At 61.4% G+C, this 17,495-nt stretch overlaps 1 protein-coding gene across 2 annotated transcripts in view; it reads left to right on the top strand.

Annotated features, from left to right (window-relative positions):
- Positions 1 to 14,015, top strand: part of LOC144931072 (ephrin-A2-like) — a 35,964-nt gene extending 21,949 nt beyond the window's left edge. The window contains exons 2-5 of one of the 2 annotated variants that reach the window (XM_078854988.1): positions 8,854 to 9,167; positions 10,262 to 10,327; positions 11,789 to 11,851; positions 12,467 to 14,015. In XM_078854988.1, the coding sequence (XP_078711114.1) occupies positions 8,854 to 9,167; positions 10,262 to 10,327; positions 11,789 to 11,851; positions 12,467 to 12,597 (574 nt within the window). In that variant the 3' untranslated portion in view covers positions 12,598 to 14,015. The remainder of the gene's footprint in view (positions 1 to 8,853; positions 9,168 to 10,261; positions 10,328 to 11,788; positions 11,852 to 12,466) is intronic. The other variant, XM_078854989.1, reaches the window with a different exon arrangement.
- Positions 14,016 to 17,495: the final 3,480 nt, after the last annotated feature.

Raw genomic sequence — 17,495 nt, forward strand, 5'->3', positions numbered from 1 at the left:
ACATCAGTGCCGAGGAGGTCAAGGCGGCCGGGTGAGATCCCGGCCACACCACCCCCTCGTGTGCAGTGCGGGACTTAAATGGGAGCTCGCTAGCAGCACTTGCCCCAACAGTTTGCGAAGGCTATACAGGGGATCTTTGTCTCGTCGTGCGTGTTGAGGTGTGCGCTGTTGCGGATTACGTCTCCCGGGGGCAACGCGCGCGCGCGTTTGTTGTGACACGGCCACGTCCGCTCTGTTGTGAAATGCGAGCGCTTTCACGTTTAGACGTAGAGGCAGCCGCAGGGGAGGGAGGGGGAGGGAGAGGGGGGGAGGGAGGGGGAGCAGGGGGAGGGAGGAGAGGGGGGAGGGAGGAGAGGGGGGAGGGGCGCTCCCAAGTGAGCCACGCACACCACGCCCTGCGGTGCACCGAGCCAATCATGCTCAGTCAGCGGATAAACTCGCTCAAATCCCGTTCCCCTCCCACGCCTTGTCGCTCGTTGGGGCAATTGGCCAAATCTTCCCGTGCTGCGCGGGACCCGCGTGAGGAAAAAGACCCGGCTCTGTAAATCAAAGGCATTATTACTGTGGATAGGTCTCGACCAGCGACTCGAGTAGTGAATTAATAACATCTGAAGTTTGCTGAATAAAACTCAATTTTTTTTAACGAGATCTCAATTTAACGAATTAACTTCCCCCCCCCCCCCCCCCCCACGATCGGCCGATGGCGCAAGCGACGCTCGCTCACACGGGGGGCTCCGAGTGATTGTTTGGGCTTCAATTCAATGCATCTTTATTCTCGGGTTGGAAAATCAATGGGAGACGTGGATTATGAAGCGAGTGTATCGTACTCACACTTCGCAGTGTACAGCTACATACACACACACATCATCGTCACCCCGCCTTCGACGGCTTCCATCTCTCAAGAGCGGGACTAATGTTCACACATCCTTCGCTGGATGAGGAGGCGGCGGGTGACGATGTGGATTGAGGGTTGACTCGAGCGAGATAACTCGGTCAACCGATTCTGCTCGGAAACGTCGGCTCCATCGCGACATCCCCTCGCCTTGTTCATCTCTTCCCGTCACTCATCTCCCCTCCACTCCTCACCCTCTCCCCTCGCCCGTCCCTCCGCCCCGCCCCCCCCGTCCCTCGCCCATCTCTCAACCCTCTCAACCCTCGCCCATCTCTCCTCACCCAATTCTTCCCCGCACCCATCTTCCTCCAGAGCGAGCCAAAGTTCACATCTCAAGTCTGCTGTCGCTACCCCCCCCCCCCCCCCGTCATCGCCCCCCTCTCTCTCTGGCCGTGCCCCGTGTTGATGGCGCCCACTATGACCGGGCTGTCGGCTATTTTTCTAACCATCGATCCCGGCCCAGCGCCAGACAAACAGTCGCTTCACTGCTGGAAAAACGCGGCCGGCGGCCGCCGTAAAGATTCGGGGTTTTCTGTGCAGGGCCGTGACGAGTGGGGGGGGGAGGAGGAGAGCGGCAATCAATGGATTGGGGGTGGTGGGGCGAGGAGCGGTGGTGGGGGGCGACTCTGCGTGACTGACGGCCCGTGACTGACGGGCCGTGACCCCGCGGGGTGACCCGGGCCCCGGACCCCCGCGACCCCCGCGACCCCCCTGCTCCACCCTTCGCGGGGGGCGGGGGCCAGCGGGAGCCCGCGTCCTGATCGATGGTTGCGGTGGTGGTGGGGGGAGGGTGTGTGTGTGTGCGTCTTTCTCACTATGGGTGTGCGTGCGTGTGTGCGCGCAAGTGTGTACACTGATGTTTATGAGTACTGTACATGTATGCGTGTACTCGGTCGTTTGTAATGGACATGTGTGTACACAGGGACGTGAACACACTTACAAATGGGTACAGTTGTACACGGATATAAAATAAAAAATAGTTTACATGGGTTGTGTGTGGGAAGCAGTCGTGTAGTGGGCAGCGCGCTGCACTACGAACCAGGCGACCTAGATTCCCGCTCGCGGCCAACACCAGTGACGATTATCTGAACCGGTCCTCGGCCTCCGCTAGGTCGACTCAACCTCAAATGAGCACCTGGTGCGGTGTGTAAACATCGCCACTGGGGAGACAAAGGTGGCTGGGCGTGGTACTGGGAATTCTGGCCTTTGTCGGGGCTCGCTTAACAGCACTTGCTCCTCCAGTCTGTTAAGGCTACACGGGGGATCTTTGTCTTTGTATGGACACGTGGGTATGAGAGGGCCGCTCGCGGCCGTCGTCCCCGCCGCGAGTCTAATCGAGCGTCGTCGCCGCCCGGCGTTAATTATTCGAAACAAAAGGCGGCGCGATAAGCGTCCAAAATTACAATTAAATCCATAGCACTAAATACGGCATCACTCCCCAATTTGTCAGCTTTAATTAGGGCCGCGGTGAGCGATTAAAGGGCGGGCGGCCCATCGACCGGGCGCCCGCCGCGGAGACGAGACGATCGCCATCGAGATCAAGCAACACCCCTCGACTGCCATAGAGACGATCCCCTCGACCGCTCCCTTCAACTCGCCCCGAAATCTGCTAATAAGCAGCAGCAGCAGCGGCGGCAGCAGCGGCTCTTCGACTGCCACCGAGATCCATAGGAGATGAGCAGTCGCTGCGTTTCGCGGAACTCGATGGCGGCATTGATCGGTGGCGGATCCAAGGGTTGGTGTGGCGGGGCGTTGGGACGATACCCCCTCCCCCAAGCACACCCCCTGAGACCCCGAACATTGATAATTACCGAGAAACTACATTGAGAAGTCTTCAAATCTGCCTCCAAGTCAATGACCGCCAAACCCGATAGACATTCATAGAGAGCCGTGAGAGATACGGCGACTCTCGCAGAGAGATTATACCTCGCGAGGGTGAGCTACACTGACTCCTACGGAGCTCCTGTGCGAGCGAGCGACCGTCGGATTATATCCGCGCACGCTATTAAAGTGGGCCGTCCCCGCTGACTCGCACGCATTGATTTTAATAGAGCGCAATCAGAGTTGACCGTCGGTGACTTTCCTCGGTCGATCAGAACGGGCCGAGCGTTGGCTTTCATCGAGGGTCGTCGCTAAAGTGACCTCCCATCGATTTTCATAGAGATCCGCTCCGTAGATGGGCCGCACCGACGTACATCCCGGAGATCCGCACGACACGGGGCCGGCGTGGAGCGCCGGTCGAGGGCGGCGACGGCGACTCTGACGGAGGTCGCCCGCGACGACCTTCCCGGAGATCGGTGGCGGAAGAGCGTCGCCCGCGACGTTCCTGGAACTCTGTCGAAGCGAACGGTGTTGGCCTCTCCCTGGAGGCTTCACCGCCACTCCATTGACGTTCTCATAAATCTATTCAAATGAGCTCTATTGACTTTCATCGAGATCTGTCAAAGGTTTCCCTCATTGACTTTCATTGAGACGGATCGTTTACAAGCGAGGCGTGGTGTCGTTAAAGCGCCCCCTCCACCATGTCCCGTCCATCGAGATGAGCGCAAACGTTGACTTCATTTGAGCTCTCCAAGGTAACTTGACCGCCACCCGCGCGCCTGCAACACGTGGGTGGCGGCGGACGGCGCGAGGCAGACTGGTGGTGGTGCGAGGCGTGGTGGTGGTGGTGGTGCGAGGCTGGTGGTGGTGTGAGGCTGGTGGTAGTGTGAGGCTGGTGGTAGTGGTGGTGGTGGTGTGAGACTGGTGGCGGTGGTGCGAGGCGTGGTGGTGGAGGTGGTGGTGGTGCGAGGCGTGGTGGTGGTGTGAGGCTGGTGGTAGTGGTGGTGGTGGTGTGAGGCTGGTGGTAGTGGTGGTGGTGGTGTGAGACTGGTGGCGGTGGTGCGAGGCGTGGTGGTGGAGGTGGTGGTGGTGCGAGGCGTGGTGGTGGTGCGAGGCTGGTGGTGGTGGTGCGAGGCTGGTGGTGGTGGTGGTGCGAGGCTGGTGGTGGTGGTGGTGCGAGGCTGGTGGTGGTGCGAGGCTGGTGGTGGTGGTGGTGCGAGGCTGGTGGTGGTGGTGGTGCGAGGCGTGGTGGTGGTGGTGCGAGGCTGGTGGTGGTGGTGGTGCGAGGCGTGGTGGTGGTGGTGCGAGGCTGGTGGTGGTGGTGGTGGTGCGAGGCTGGTGGTGGTGGTGGTGGTGCGAGGCTGGTGGTGGTGGTGGTGGTGCGAGGCTGGTGGTGGTGGTGGTGGTGGTGCGAGGCTGGTGGTGGTGGTGCGAGGCGTGGTGGTGGTGCGAGGCTGGTGGTGGTGGTGCGAGGCTGGTGGTGGTCGTGGTGGCGCGAGGTTGGTGGTGGTGGTGGCGCGAGGTTGGTGGTGGTGGTGCGAGGCTGGTGGTGGTGGCGCGAGGTTGGTGGTGGTGGTACGAGGCTGACTGGTGGTGGTGGTGGTGCGAGGCGTACTGGTGGTGGTGCGAGGCGGACTGGTGGTGGTGCGAGGCTGGTGGTGGTGGTGGTGTGAGGCTGGTGGTGGTGGTGGTGTGAGGCTGGTGGTGGTGGTGGTGTGAGGCTGGTGGTGGTGGTGGTGCGAGGCTGGTTGTGGTGGTGGTGGTGGTGGTGCGAGGCTGGTGGTGGTGGTGGTGGTGGTGCGAGGCTGGTGGTGGTGGTGCGAGGCTGGTGGTGGTGGTGCGAGGCTGGTGGTGGTGGTGGTGCGAGGCTGGTGGTGGTGCGAGGCGGACTGGCGGTGGTGGTGGTGCGAGGCTGGTGGTGGTGGTGATGGTGCGAGGCTGGTGGTGGTGGTGGTGGTGCGAGGCTGGTGGTGGTGGTGGTGTGAGGCTGACTGGTGGTGGTGGTGGTGGCACCAAGACTCGCTGTATCCACCACCTGGGGCACCTTCATCAAGGATTGTTTTCATCTTCCTCCAGTGAAGGAACAATTTTGAAATTGACCAAACATCTCGAATATAGCACTACAGAGCTCTGACTCGCCGTCACCCTCTCTCTGTGAGAGCGGACGGCATGTCTGCTTGATCGGTCGTCATTGTTACGAGGACGACGACGACTGCTACTGAGTTGTGACGATTGTCGTGACTCTGAGGCGACCTTCCTAGGCGCTGTACTGCGACAAGAGCGGCTCCTCCTCTCGCCTTGACCCACGCCCCATCCTGATGGACGGAGGGGAATGCACCGCGCGTGGGTCGTGCTCGCGACGCTCTGTTTGTGTCTCCGAGTGCCAGGAGACGTCGAGTGGACGTCGAGTGAGGGGGGGGGTGGGAGGGGGGCACATTTCCCGTCCATTTTTCGTATTTATTCTCCGGCGCCACGCGAGCTCTGCGATGGCAGAGCGAGGAGACAAAATCTAAACGATCACCACCGCACGCCCAGCTACCCGGCAGTAAAATTGGGTTTGAATTAGCAAATTCCCCCCCCCCCGCCCCTGGCAGACGAAAAGAGAAAGTAAAATCAGCCAAATGGAGCGAGCGACTCGCGAGCCAATCACAGGACGCGGCGGCGCTGAGGGGGGAGCGCCGGAGTGGGTGGGTGAGGGGTTAGGTGAGTGCAGGTGAGTGGGTGGGTGAGTGGGTGGGTGAGGGTGAGTGGGTGGGTGAGTACGGGTGAGTGGGTGGGTGAGGGGTTAGGTGAGTGCAGGTGAGTGAGTGGATGAGTGGGTGGGTGAGGGTGAGTGGGTGGGTGAGTACGGGTGAGTGGGTGGGTGAGTGGGTGGGTGAGGGTGAGTGGGTGGGTGAGGGTGAGTGGGTGGGTGAGTGGGTGGGTGAGGGGTTAGGTGAGTACGGGTGAGTGAGTGGGTGAGTGGGTGGGTGAGGGTGAGTGGGTGGGTGAGGGTGAGTGGGTGGGTGAGGGTGAGTGGGTGGGTGAGGGGTTAGGTGAGTGCGGGTGAGTGGGTGGGTGAGGGGTTAGGTGAGTACGGGTGAGTGAGTGGGTGAGTGGGTGGGTGAGGGTGAGTGGGTGGATGAGTGGGTGGGTGAGGGTGAGTGGGTGGGTGAGGGGTTAGGTGAGTGCAGGTGAGTGGGTGGGTGAGGGGTTAGGTGAGTACGGGTGAGTGAGTGGATGAGTGGGTGGGTGAGGGTGAGTGGGTGGATGAGTGGGTGGGTGAGGGTGAGTGGGTGGGTGAGGGGTTAGGTGAGTGCGGGAGATGTGAGGCGAGTGCGGGTGAGTGGGATGTGAGCGGAGCGGTGGCGCAGCGGTGAGTGCGCCGCCGCACGAACCGGGCGACCTGGTTTACATTCACGGCCAATAACGGTGAAAGTGAATATCTGAGCCGCTCGTGGGTCTCCCCTAGGTCGACTCGGCCTCAAATGAGTACTTGGTGTGGTGTGTAAATATTGCCACTGGAGACACAAAGGTGGGCTGGCGTGTTTATGACGACCCCCACCCCCTTGCGTACCGTGTCGGAATTCATCGGTGCTTGCTCACTGCACTTGCCCCAACAGTCTATTCAGGCTTCACGGAGGATCTTTGTGAGGCGAGTGGGTGAGTGAGTGGGTGAGTTTGTGTGAGTGAGTGGCTGAGTGAGTGTGAGGTGGGTGAGTGGTGAGTGTGAGTGAGTGTGTGGGTGAGTGAGAGTGGGCGAGTGGGTGAGTGTGAGTGGGCGAGTGAGTGTGAGAGAGTGGGTGAGTGTGTGAGTGAGTGGGTGGGCGAGTGTGAGTGGATGGGTGAGCGTGTGTGAGTGAGTGGGCGAGTGGGCGATTTTGAGTGAGTGGGTGAGTGTGAGCACAGTGGGATGCACATCAACGGGTCTTCTCAGCCAGTCAATCCCGAGCACCTGGCTCTGTGCCGTGACCCAGCTTGCGGAGAGTCGTTCGCACTTCACGCGGCCTTAAAGTGCACCTAGCCTGGCACAAGCCCCGTGGTGACGTCACCGCCACTTGGTGGCGAACGGCGGCTGTTGATGGTGCGTATGTGAGGGCGTGTGCGTGCGAGAAACTGCGTGACGGCGTGGTGCGCGGTGTGTGCGAGCGTGCAGCTCTGTGTGTTTCCGAGGGGCGTGTGTCCCACGTGATTGTTGTTGCTGCTGTTGTTGTGGTTGTAACGCGCGAGTGGGAGAGTTGTGCTCGGGTCTTTTGTGCGAGCACGCACCCCCGTCACGTGTGGTGGGCGCCAGGGTGTGGTGGGCCTGGCGCAGCGTGGCGCACTGGAGTTTGCTCCGATGAGGCGAGCCCTGGTGTGTGTTTGAGTCCAGTGGAGGGTTTTCAAGAGTGCGGCGTGCCCCTCGTGCGGCGTGCCCCTCGTGCGGCGTGCCCCTCGTGCGGCGTGCCCCTCGTGCGGCGTGCCCCGCGTGCGGCGTGCCCCTCGTGCGGCGTGCCCCGCGTGCGGCGTGCCCCTCGTGCGGCGTGCCCCTCGTGCGGCGTGCCCCGCGTGCGGCGTGCCCCTCGTGCGGCGTGCCCCTCGTGCGGCGTGCCCCTCGTGCGGCGTGCCCCTCGTGCGGCGTGCCCCGCGTGCGGCGTGCCGTGCTTGTGACAGGCCACGTTTGTGCTTCGTCTCGCAGACAAATTGCCGGCGACCCCCTTGGTTGATGGCAGGGCGAGCGTTGGGGGTCGACTGCTTTGCCATTCATTATCCTCCTCGAGAGGGAGCATAGGGGGTGGGGGACGGGCAGGAGGGGGGAGGGGGGACTCCAAAAGATCGACCTTTGACCCCCGCTCAGTGCTCCTTGCCGCAGCTTCACAAAACGCGGCAGTCACATGACCTGTATTGTCCTGGCGATGGCGTCTCCGTGGCAACTGTGGGAATGCTTTGTTCAAATGGTTTTTAAACAAATCTCTTTTGATCCCCGCGCCTCCCAGCGTATTGTGGGCTGCACCCCCCCCCCTTCCCCTTCCGTCTCCCTGGGGGCCCACCCCTAAAACATCTCCTCCGACCCTCCCAGGGCCCGCTGACCCACACCGGTTCCAATCTCGATTACGAGTTCCGCAAGAGAGCGCGAGTGCTGCCTATGGGAACTGCCCCTGCGTGATATCCGATGTACCTGTGATGATAATCGCTGCGCGACCGGATTAGTGTTGCGGCCGTTGTGGCGGTGTGGATGTTGTGTGGCGGTGCGGTGGGTGGCGTTGTTGCGTGGTGGTGCAGGGGGTGGTGGTGTAGTAGTTGCGTGGTGGTGCGGGGGGTGGTGGTGTAGTAGTTGTCTGGTTATCAGGCGGACCGCACTACACTGTGAGCAGCTCCCCCACGGCTGTATTGCAAACCGTGCACATGGCTGCCTCTTGGGTATTTGCTGCGATTTCATTCCTTTTTCCTGTGCCGGGTCTCTGCTGCTGCTGCTGCTGCTCCTGCTGTTGCATGTGGCTCGGCCTAAAATGACTAACTGCACGGCCGCGCTTTGTGAGCAATGGGGAAACAAAGGCAGCCGGGCATGCGTGCAGGCGCCCCCGAAATCCTCCCCCCCCCCCACCTCCCTCGGTGCACGCCGAGCTGACTTTCATAGGTGCTCGATAAGGGAAGTTGCCCGCGCATTAGTCAGTCTGAAAGGGCAATCTGTGTGATTGTGTGTGTGTGTGTATCGGTGCGTTACGCTGGGCGCTGGGCGAGCTCCGGCCATTAATCACCAAGGTGTGCGGTGTGCACCGCGAGACAAAGATCCCCCGTGTGGCCTTTAACAGACTTGGGGCAAGTGCCGCTCTAGAAGCGACCGGCCTGCGAGGGCGGGCACGGCGCACGAGGGGACACGCCGTGACAGTCGCCACACCGCCCGCGGTTTGTCCATCCTGGCGCCGACCGCTTACGGGAACCGCACCGGATAACCCGTCAAAGGCCGAGTCCACCTCGGAGAAACTCCGAAACGGTTCTGACAGTCGCTCGCTGACGTTAACCGTGCACGACAATCGGACTCTGGTCATCACGTTCGCGGCGCGGTGCGCCAACCGCCGCGACGCCACCGCTCCACGCCGGGTGGCGGTACCACGCGTCCGTTCGCACGTACGCTCACAACCTGCCCCCCCCCCCCATCCCCACCCACCCGCGCCCCCCAGGCTCTACCGGAGCGACTACACCCTGGAGGTGAAGATCGGCGACTACGTGGAGTTCTACTGCCCGCACTACCTGGTGGGCCGCGGGGGAGCCGCCTCGCTCCCGGCGGGGGGCGAGTGGGAGAGCCACCTGATCCACCTGGTGCCGGCGGGCGGCTACAGGGCGTGCGACACCTCGCGCCCGGGCTTCAAGCGCTTCAACTGCGACCGCCCGCGCACGCCGCACGACCCCCTCAAGTACGTGGAGAAGATCCAGCTCTACACGCCCTTCTCGCTGGGAGCCGAGTTCCTGCCCGGCAGGGATTACTACTACATCTGTGAGTCCGCACTCGGGGCTGGGGGGGCAGGGAGACGGGGGGCACGGGGGGCACGGGGGGCTCACGGTTATAAGCGGATATGGGGGGGTGACGTGGGCTTATGGAGGGAAACGGAGACATGGGGAGACGGGAGGACGTTGGGGGGCACGTGGCACACGGGCAAACGGAGACGTTTGGATACACACAGGGGGATACGAGGGGACGTGTACGACAACACACTGATGCGCGTCTCCTTCCTGCGTATAAACGCACGACAACGACCACTATCGAATAGTGGTCTCACCCGGCAATGCACCGCATAGTGGCACCGCACCGCGTCACCGCACCACGCCGGCATTGTGTGCTGCCCGGCCTCTCCGGGGTCGCATGACCCACGCTCCTCAATCTCGGCCTCATGAGCTGACGGCCAATTGCGTCGCACGTTCCCCAAACCCGGGCCACCACGGCCCATCCCGACGCCATCCTCCGCCATACGCCGCGCGGAGTTGCCGGTGCTGAAGCTCATTAAGGGCCTCCCGCCTCCGCGCACAGTGCCGGAGCGCGGCTAACAAGGAGGCCTCCTCGCTAACGAGCGGCGGGGACCACCACCTCCCAGTTTTGATTACTTAGAGGCCTTTCAAGCGTCTCGGCGCGCCCGCCCTAATTGGCCAAGTCCTGACACGGAGGCTTTCTCGGAATTTTTTTTTTCATTTGGCGGCGCTAAGCGGCATCCCGCGCTCTTCCCCGGCGGGCGGTGGATGATTAGCCCTGGAGGCGTCGGACGGTGGGGAGGGGGGGGGGGGGGCATGGCCTCCCCGCTCCACGGCTCAGAAGATCTGAGCGCACGTCGGAGCGAGTTACGCACGCCGGACGCGGCGGTTTTGTCGGCTAAACGCGCCGCGCGTCCCCGCGAGGGATCCCCTTTGTCCGCCGAGCGCTCATTATGTGCGGCGAGTGAGCGAGCGCGCCGGGGGTGCGGAGATCACAGCTCGCGCCCGCATCCCACCGTTCCCCCCCCCACCCCTCCCCGCGCTCCTCGCCAGACCTCGCGTTTGCCCCGTCGGTCGAGACGCGAAGCCTCTTAACGCGTCCCCGCGTGCGCGTTGTGTTCACAGCCGTTCTTGGAAACGGAAACTCCAAGAAGTGTTTGAGGCTGAAGGTGTCCGTCTGCTGCGCTAACGGTGAGGCCCCCACCCCCACCTTCTCCACCTTCCCCGTCGCCCCACGGCGGGGACTAACCCCGTGATTGCGCGCAGGTGGGGGACCCGCTGCGGCGCTAACGCCATCTCGGTTCGAAAGGAACCGTCGGCCGAGAGCCCCCTGCGGGCACACGCTCTCTCCCCCTCTGTGCGACACCTCGCTCGCTTACTCGGTGTCACTCAAGTGCCACTGCGCGGCCAGTGAGGCGTCACTCAGCCAGGCGTCGCTCCGGCGCCAATATTCCGCACGCGAAAGGGCGCAGCGCTCGCCGTAGATTCGACACTCACGAGCGTCGCTCACCAATGGTGCGTCGCTCACCAAGGGAGCGTCGCTCACCAAGGGAGCGTCGCTCACCAAGGGAGCGTCGCTCACCAAGGGTGCGTCGCTCACCAAGGGAGCGTCGCTCACCAAGGGAGCGTCGCTCACCAAGGGAGCGTCGCTCACCAAGGGAGCGTCGCTCACCAAGGGAGCGTCGCTCACCAAGGGAGCGTCGCTCACCAAGGGAGCGTCGCTCACCAAGGGTGCGTCGCTCGGGGTCACTGGCGAGAGGCACGAGAGAGCCCTGCAGAACGGCGCTGCTGCTGCTGACCCCCCGTGCAGGAGGCACAGGCCGCATGCACCTGTGGTCTAGCAGTAGATGGAGAATGGTGGCTACTGGCGTGTGCTTGTTTGAACGTGTGTAAAGTGTGTGCGTGCGCATGTTACAGTAGCAACAGCACGCGCACACGCGCTGCTCACAAACATCAGAAAGGCGTGACTCCCATCATGCCTTGCATGCAATGTCACGTGACCACCGCATTGCACTTACAATGCTGCCAGCCAATGGGTGCCTTGCTGCTGTTTGCGGGCAGCAAGGCACCTTGCGTGTGTCCAACCTGCACGAATCTCGCCGCTCTGATGTTCTCGTCACTCACGGAGTGTTGCGTATGAACTGTGTGTGATTGTGCGTGAGCGTGTGCCTGTATGTACGTGCGCACATGCAAGTATGTGTGTGCATAAATGGGTATGTGCGGGTGTGAGTACGTGCGTGCAGTGCGGGGAGCGGCGGTGCAGTAGTTTTTACACCGCGCTACGAACCCAGAAACCCGAGTTCGAGTCCAGCTCTCGCAACCAATAACAGTGGTGAATATGTTAATCGGCCCTGGGCCTCCTCTAGGTAGACTCGGCCTGAACACATGAGTTGTGGTGTGTGTAAACATCAGCACGGCCAGGCGTGTTGGTTTACCACCCACACCCTCGTGCGGCGATGCCGGCTTGCATAGATGCCGCTTGCTAATAAGCACTTTGCCCAAGAGTATGTTAAAGGCTACACGGGGGACCTTTGCGTGCGTGTCTGCGTGTGGGTGTTGTGGCCGGGTTCTCTCTCTATTAGTGCAGTCGGGGAGTGCATTGCTCTTCTGCATTGACGTTCACTCCATTGTGTCTGTGTGTTTCTGCTCTAGACACGAGCAGACTCGTGCCTGATTTGTTTAATCGTGATTCTGTCACTGAAGGTAATCAAACAGGTCAGTGTGTGTGCGTGTGCGAGCGTGTGCGTGTGAGCCAGTGTGCGTGCGAGCGCACGTCATCTTTGATTTGTGCTTTTCACAACACGCTACAACAGCATGCCTCCCATTTGTGCGCGTCCATACGCTTCTGTGTGCGTGCGTGTGGGCGCGGGTGCGTGTACGTCCCTGCCTCTGTGTGCATGCGGGAAGCCGGGCGCTTGGCGCTGCATTTGTATCCGAGGTGGTGGTGGTGCTGCTGCTGCTAACGATGTGTGGTGAGGTGAGCATTGACGTCACTAACGATGTGTGGCGAGGTGAGCATTGACGTCACTAACGATGTGTGGCGAGGTGAGCATTGACGTCACTAACGACGTCACTAACGATGTGTGGTGAGGTGAGCGCGAGGCGTCTTGCTTCACTAATGCTGCCGGGCGACGACGCGAGCGCTGGGTCGGGGCTCGCACCGCCGAGCGACGCCACGCCCGACGGTCGTGTGTCTACTCTGCGTCTACCGTGCGTCTACCGTGCCGACGAGGTGCTCGTTTAACGGGGTCCACGACGAGGCGCGTGTCTAACGAGGCGCGTGGCTAACGAGGCGCGTGTCTAACGAGGCGCGTGTCTCCGTGTCTCCAGCGGAGGGAGGCAAGGAGTCCCGGCAGGCGACGGCGCAGGCTTCGCGCAGCGTGAGCGGAGGGGGGCCCCGACTGCTCTGCCTCTCGCAGCTGCTGGTGACCACGGCCGCCCTGCTCTTCCTGACCGTCTGAGCGAGCCCCGACCCCCTCCCCGCCCCCCCGCGCGCTCCGGGGGCCACGGGGAGTGATCCCCGACGGGCAGCGGCGGCGCCCTGACGACCCCCGCCGTGGGGCGAGGGCGACGACGATGGCTCCCTCGATCCCGGCGCTCCGGCGGCGCCGTCCGAGCCGTCGCCCCCACGGAGCCCGGTGTCGTCCCTCCCCTCGACGGAATGTCAAGACAATTTTTTTTATTAACATCGTCTCCATCGTTATCGTTGTTGTCGCGATTACATCTTAATGCTGACGCAAGCGATCAAGGGCTGTGTCGCGCGAGGACGCTTTGAAGGCCGCTCTTTTCTCCCCGCGCTTCAAAGGGAACCTCAGAAGTTTCACGGCGAAAGCTGCGATGGCGAGCGGCGACTTTAAATCACCGCGTTTGTGAGCGCCCGTTTCCCCCGTGGGACCCGGGCTTGCCGTGGGCGGCGGAGCCCTTGATCTGCCGACCCACCGTCCGCCGTTTCACCGCTTCCCCGGGCGGAGGGCTGACCCGGCAGCCCGGCCGCTGCTCCGGCGGGCGCAGACGGCAAGGGAGGTGGGGGAGGGGAGCAGAGGATATTGGCCATAGAGAAGAGGAAGGGGAGGAGTGATGGGGACGTCATTCTGAGCAAAGATGCAGAACAATCGTCCACAGTTTACTGAACGATACTTTTTGGAAAATGAGCCATTTATACGTTGCCTCAATCCTAAAGGCCATCACGAAAAAGAAAATGAGATAGATAGATATATATTCACAACAAGATTATACAAATTTTGCTCGCAAAGATTTTTACACCAAATATTTTAACCCCGTTACCGCAGAGGCGTTTGTATTGTAGCGGTGCCGCACGGAGCGGCGTCGAGCCCAGCGGCACCGTACGGTGCCAGCGCCACGGCCTGCACACCGCACGGTGCCAGCACTACCGCCATTCTCTGCGACATGAGCGGCGGCGCTCGCCACGGTGCCAGCGGCTCCACGGACTCCACGGACTCCACGGACTCCACGGACTCCACGCAGACTCGGCACGCAGACGCTGCACGGATTCCACGCAGACTCGGCGTGGTGCCGTCGGCGCGGCACCGCCGCTCGCCGCAGCCCGAGGGGAACCCCGCAAACTGAGAGGCCGAGTTGGGGGAGTGGAACGACTCCGGGACGAGCTCGGCTCCGTCTCCGCACGGACGCTCCACCTCGTCGGAGTCGCCACTCGACCTCGGAGTCGCCGCTCCTGTGGGAGTGGGGGGTGGCGGGGTGCCTGGTGACGACACTGAGAGGATTCTGCACTGTCACACGCCTTGAAATCCGCAGGACGTTGCCTGTAGAACATGGACGCTCGCCGCCGGTTTCTCCAAGAAGGACGGGGCCTGTTCGGCCACGGACTATGTTGTGGGTGGGAAACGGGGGGGGGGCCCTGGTGGATGGGGAGGGGTCCTGGGGTGGGGGGGGCCTGTCCCCTGGGGTCACGTGACTGAGGGAGCATAATGGCCGACAATCGCGTGCGGGTATTTGCGGACTGCGTGTGCATCGGGGGTCTGGGTGGCTGGCTCGCACGAAGCACACCGATTTGTAAGCAGCACACCACGTCCAGAGCACACCCACAGTTCACACGGGGCCACTGGCAACGACTGCAGGGGGCGGTGCTGCCACAATGGTGCCATGGCTCGCAGCAGCAGCAGCAGGGCCACTGGGCTTGCAACCCAGAAGCATGAGATTTTACTAGATCTCTCACCACGGCGGTTGAAACCCCTCCGCGTGCAGTGGCGCCAGGGATGAACCGCGGTGCTGCAGCGAGGGCGCCGAGGGCACGGCTCGGCACGCACAGCCCAGCGCACACTTGGCCACAGAGCACACAAGACGCACGGACCGCGCACACCCCGCACACCACATCACACCGGGTCGCGTACGACGCGTTATGCACAACCCGCAGCGCGCATACCTGTGCGTGCGTTTCCGTGTATGTACGTGTACGTGTGTAAGTGTCTACGTGTCTACGTGTCTACGTGCGTGTGTACGTTCACTCCCTTTTGTAAAGCTCCCCCCACCGTGCAGAACCCAATCGTGTTTCTTAAAAATAAACTCCAAATGCTGACCACTAGTACCGTGCCAAGCAGGGTCGTGGGGCGCGTGGGCCTCGGAGTGTACCTGTGTGTCCGAGTGTGCAAATGTCTGTATGTCGAAGTCTGTGTGTGTATGTCGAGGTTTGGGTTTGTGTGTGTGTTGCCTGTGTGGGTCTGTCAGTCTGCTACAGCAGAGGTGTAGAGAATTCCCATAAGACCTACGTCTGTGCTTTATTTACCAGGTCAAGGCCTATGATACCATGGATAGACCAGGGCTCTGGGTTATTCTTTGTGCTTTCGCGGTCCCTGACCCTCTGCTCACAATCATTTAAAGGCCTTCGTGGTCATGGCCAAGCCTGGGTAAACCTGTGGGCGGGAGCCAGAGCCATTCCCTGTTCACCTTGGGGTACACAGGGATGTCCCCTGGTCCCCACACGATTTAACATTCTTTGACCACGTAGTACGAGACGCTGTCCATGGCTGTACCGGAGGAATTTCCACCTGGCACATATACAATGGGTGGCTGATCGATGCGGTCAAGGGATGGCTTTCTCTTGGTCAGCAATGTATGCATGCTGATGATCTGGTAATTACTGTTCACTCCTGAGAAGAGGTTGGAGCCGTTACTGCTAAACCTTAAGGATGCTGCTATGAAATGGGGCCTTACCATCAGCCCCACAAAAACAAAGGACTTTCCTGGGCGTTTTATGTTCCCCAAACACTCCACCCCCTCAACTTCCCATGAGTGTTGGGCCGTTTGTGAAGAGAGTGGAGACGTTTTCGTACATGGGCAGTGTTTATGACCAGCTCCGGTTTGGCAACGGTCTCCAAAGAAGTCGAGCAGTATAATTATCTTTTCATTCGCTGTGTAACGCTGTGTGAGAGCTAATCTGGCCTATCGCTCCATATGAAGCTCCGGGTCTTTTCGGCCACTGTTAGGTCCTCCCTTCTCTATGCTTGCGAAACGTAGAGCTCTTTAAAATAACATCTGCACCGGAATTAAACATTTAGACTAGCCTGCCTACGATCCATCTTGGGTTTTGCCAGACTGGACCGTTTGAGTAGCTCACAGATCGTTGAGGAATCTGGACACAGTCACACAATTGAGCTGCGTTGGCTGGGTCATGTAGCCCGCAAGCCCAGCCCACCGCATGCCCAGCCCACCGCATGCCCAGCCAGCTTCTGCTTGGCCAAATAGAGGGGGCTAAATTGGCGCGGCACGGGCTAGGGAAGAGATGGACTGATGTGGTACAAAATTATTTATGGCCGAGTGGATTTTCTGTTGACTGGTGAGAGTGGTTTCAAGATCGGCCTCTGTGGGGGAGGTTCACGAAGGACGCTACTGAGCAATTGGAGGCAGTCGGCCTCCAGCAACAGCGGTGCGCAGCGCAACAACGAGCGGAGCGCCGGGCAGCTGGACGCAGAGACTGAGCACAGCGAGGAGCCCAGGTGGTGAATCTGCCAGTCATCTCGGCCAGTCATGGCACCTGCCGTGACCTGCCAGCGAGCCTTCAACACTTCACGTGCACTCAGCCTGACACAAGTGCCGTGGCAATGTCACCACGAAATCTGTGAATGTAGAGGTCTATTTGCGTGTATGTCTTTGTTGTGCATGTCTGTGTATGTCTGTGTATATATGTAAACGCCTTAAAGAAAGTGCCTGGTGCGGTGTGTAAATATCAGCACTGGGGCGAGACGCGAGAGGCCGCGTGTCCTATTGGCCTCAGTCGGTGCTCACTCGCAGCACTTGCCTTGCTCCAACAGTCTCTTCAGGGCTATAGGGGGGACCTTTGTCTTTGTGTCAGTATTCTGGCACGGACCCCACCCCACTTACCCCCCCCCCCTTCCACCGCCCCCCACACTCGCAGACGCCACAAGATGATGAAGAAGGGGAACTCTCATCCATCGCGTCTGCTGCTTAAATAAACCATCAGCGCCGCGTTATCCGGCCTCGCAGCGCGCACCGCGAGCATCCATTACCTGCGGCAGCTGGGGAGGGGGGGGGCACAGGTGAGCGGGGGCACGCACCCCATTCATCACGCACGTGCCCCCCCCCCCCTCCCGTTATTTATTGTTTAATTATCAGTTGGAGGGGGAGAAAGCGAGAGCGATTCCTCCCGCGTGATTCACGAATAAAAGTGCCGGGCAGCGCGCTGCACATGTCCGTGTTGTTATGTTTGTAATTAATGTGGGGGGGGGGGGGGCTGTGGGGGTAATGGGTGGGGGGCTGTGGGGGTAATGGGTGGGGGGGGGCTGTGGGGGTAATGGGTGGGGGGGGGGGAGAGCGTGGGGGGGGGGGCGCCGACTCGTTGGGTTCGCGAGAACGTTGGGCACGCCGGCTCGCGAGCATCACGAGCGGGGTGGCTGGGATCAGCGGGGCTGTTCGAGCCTCCGAGTCGTTATGATCGGGGGGGGGGGGGGGGCAGCCTCTCGAGACAGGGGGGCTACTCCGCACCCGCTCCGCCCTGCCCCCACTCTCGCCCCCCACTAATTATCCGGGTTAATTGCTCGCGTTAATGGCGCGGCGGAGCCAAGCGCTGACAAAGACCCTTGCGCTCACATGAGTGGAGCGCCATGTCTGGGCTGGGAGGCTGGGGGGGTGGGGGCTGGGGGTGGGGGGCTGGGGGGCTGGGCGGGAGGCGCCGGGGATACTCGTTTCAATCCACCCAGAAACACCGGACGGAGTCTCAAGACTTTTTCCCCGGAGGGTCCTGCTCCATTGGGATGGTTGGACAATGTGCGTGTGAACCCCGAGACAACCCCTGCAGCACCCGCACGAGGGGGTCGTGTCCGCACAGCCTCGTTCACCGGCCCACTTGCTGTACTGCTGCCGTCTC

This window comes from Lampetra fluviatilis, chromosome 3, assembly GCF_964198595.1.
Source record: "Lampetra fluviatilis chromosome 3, kcLamFluv1.1, whole genome shotgun sequence".
Classification (NCBI taxonomy): domain Eukaryota; kingdom Metazoa; phylum Chordata; class Hyperoartia; order Petromyzontiformes; family Petromyzontidae; genus Lampetra; species Lampetra fluviatilis.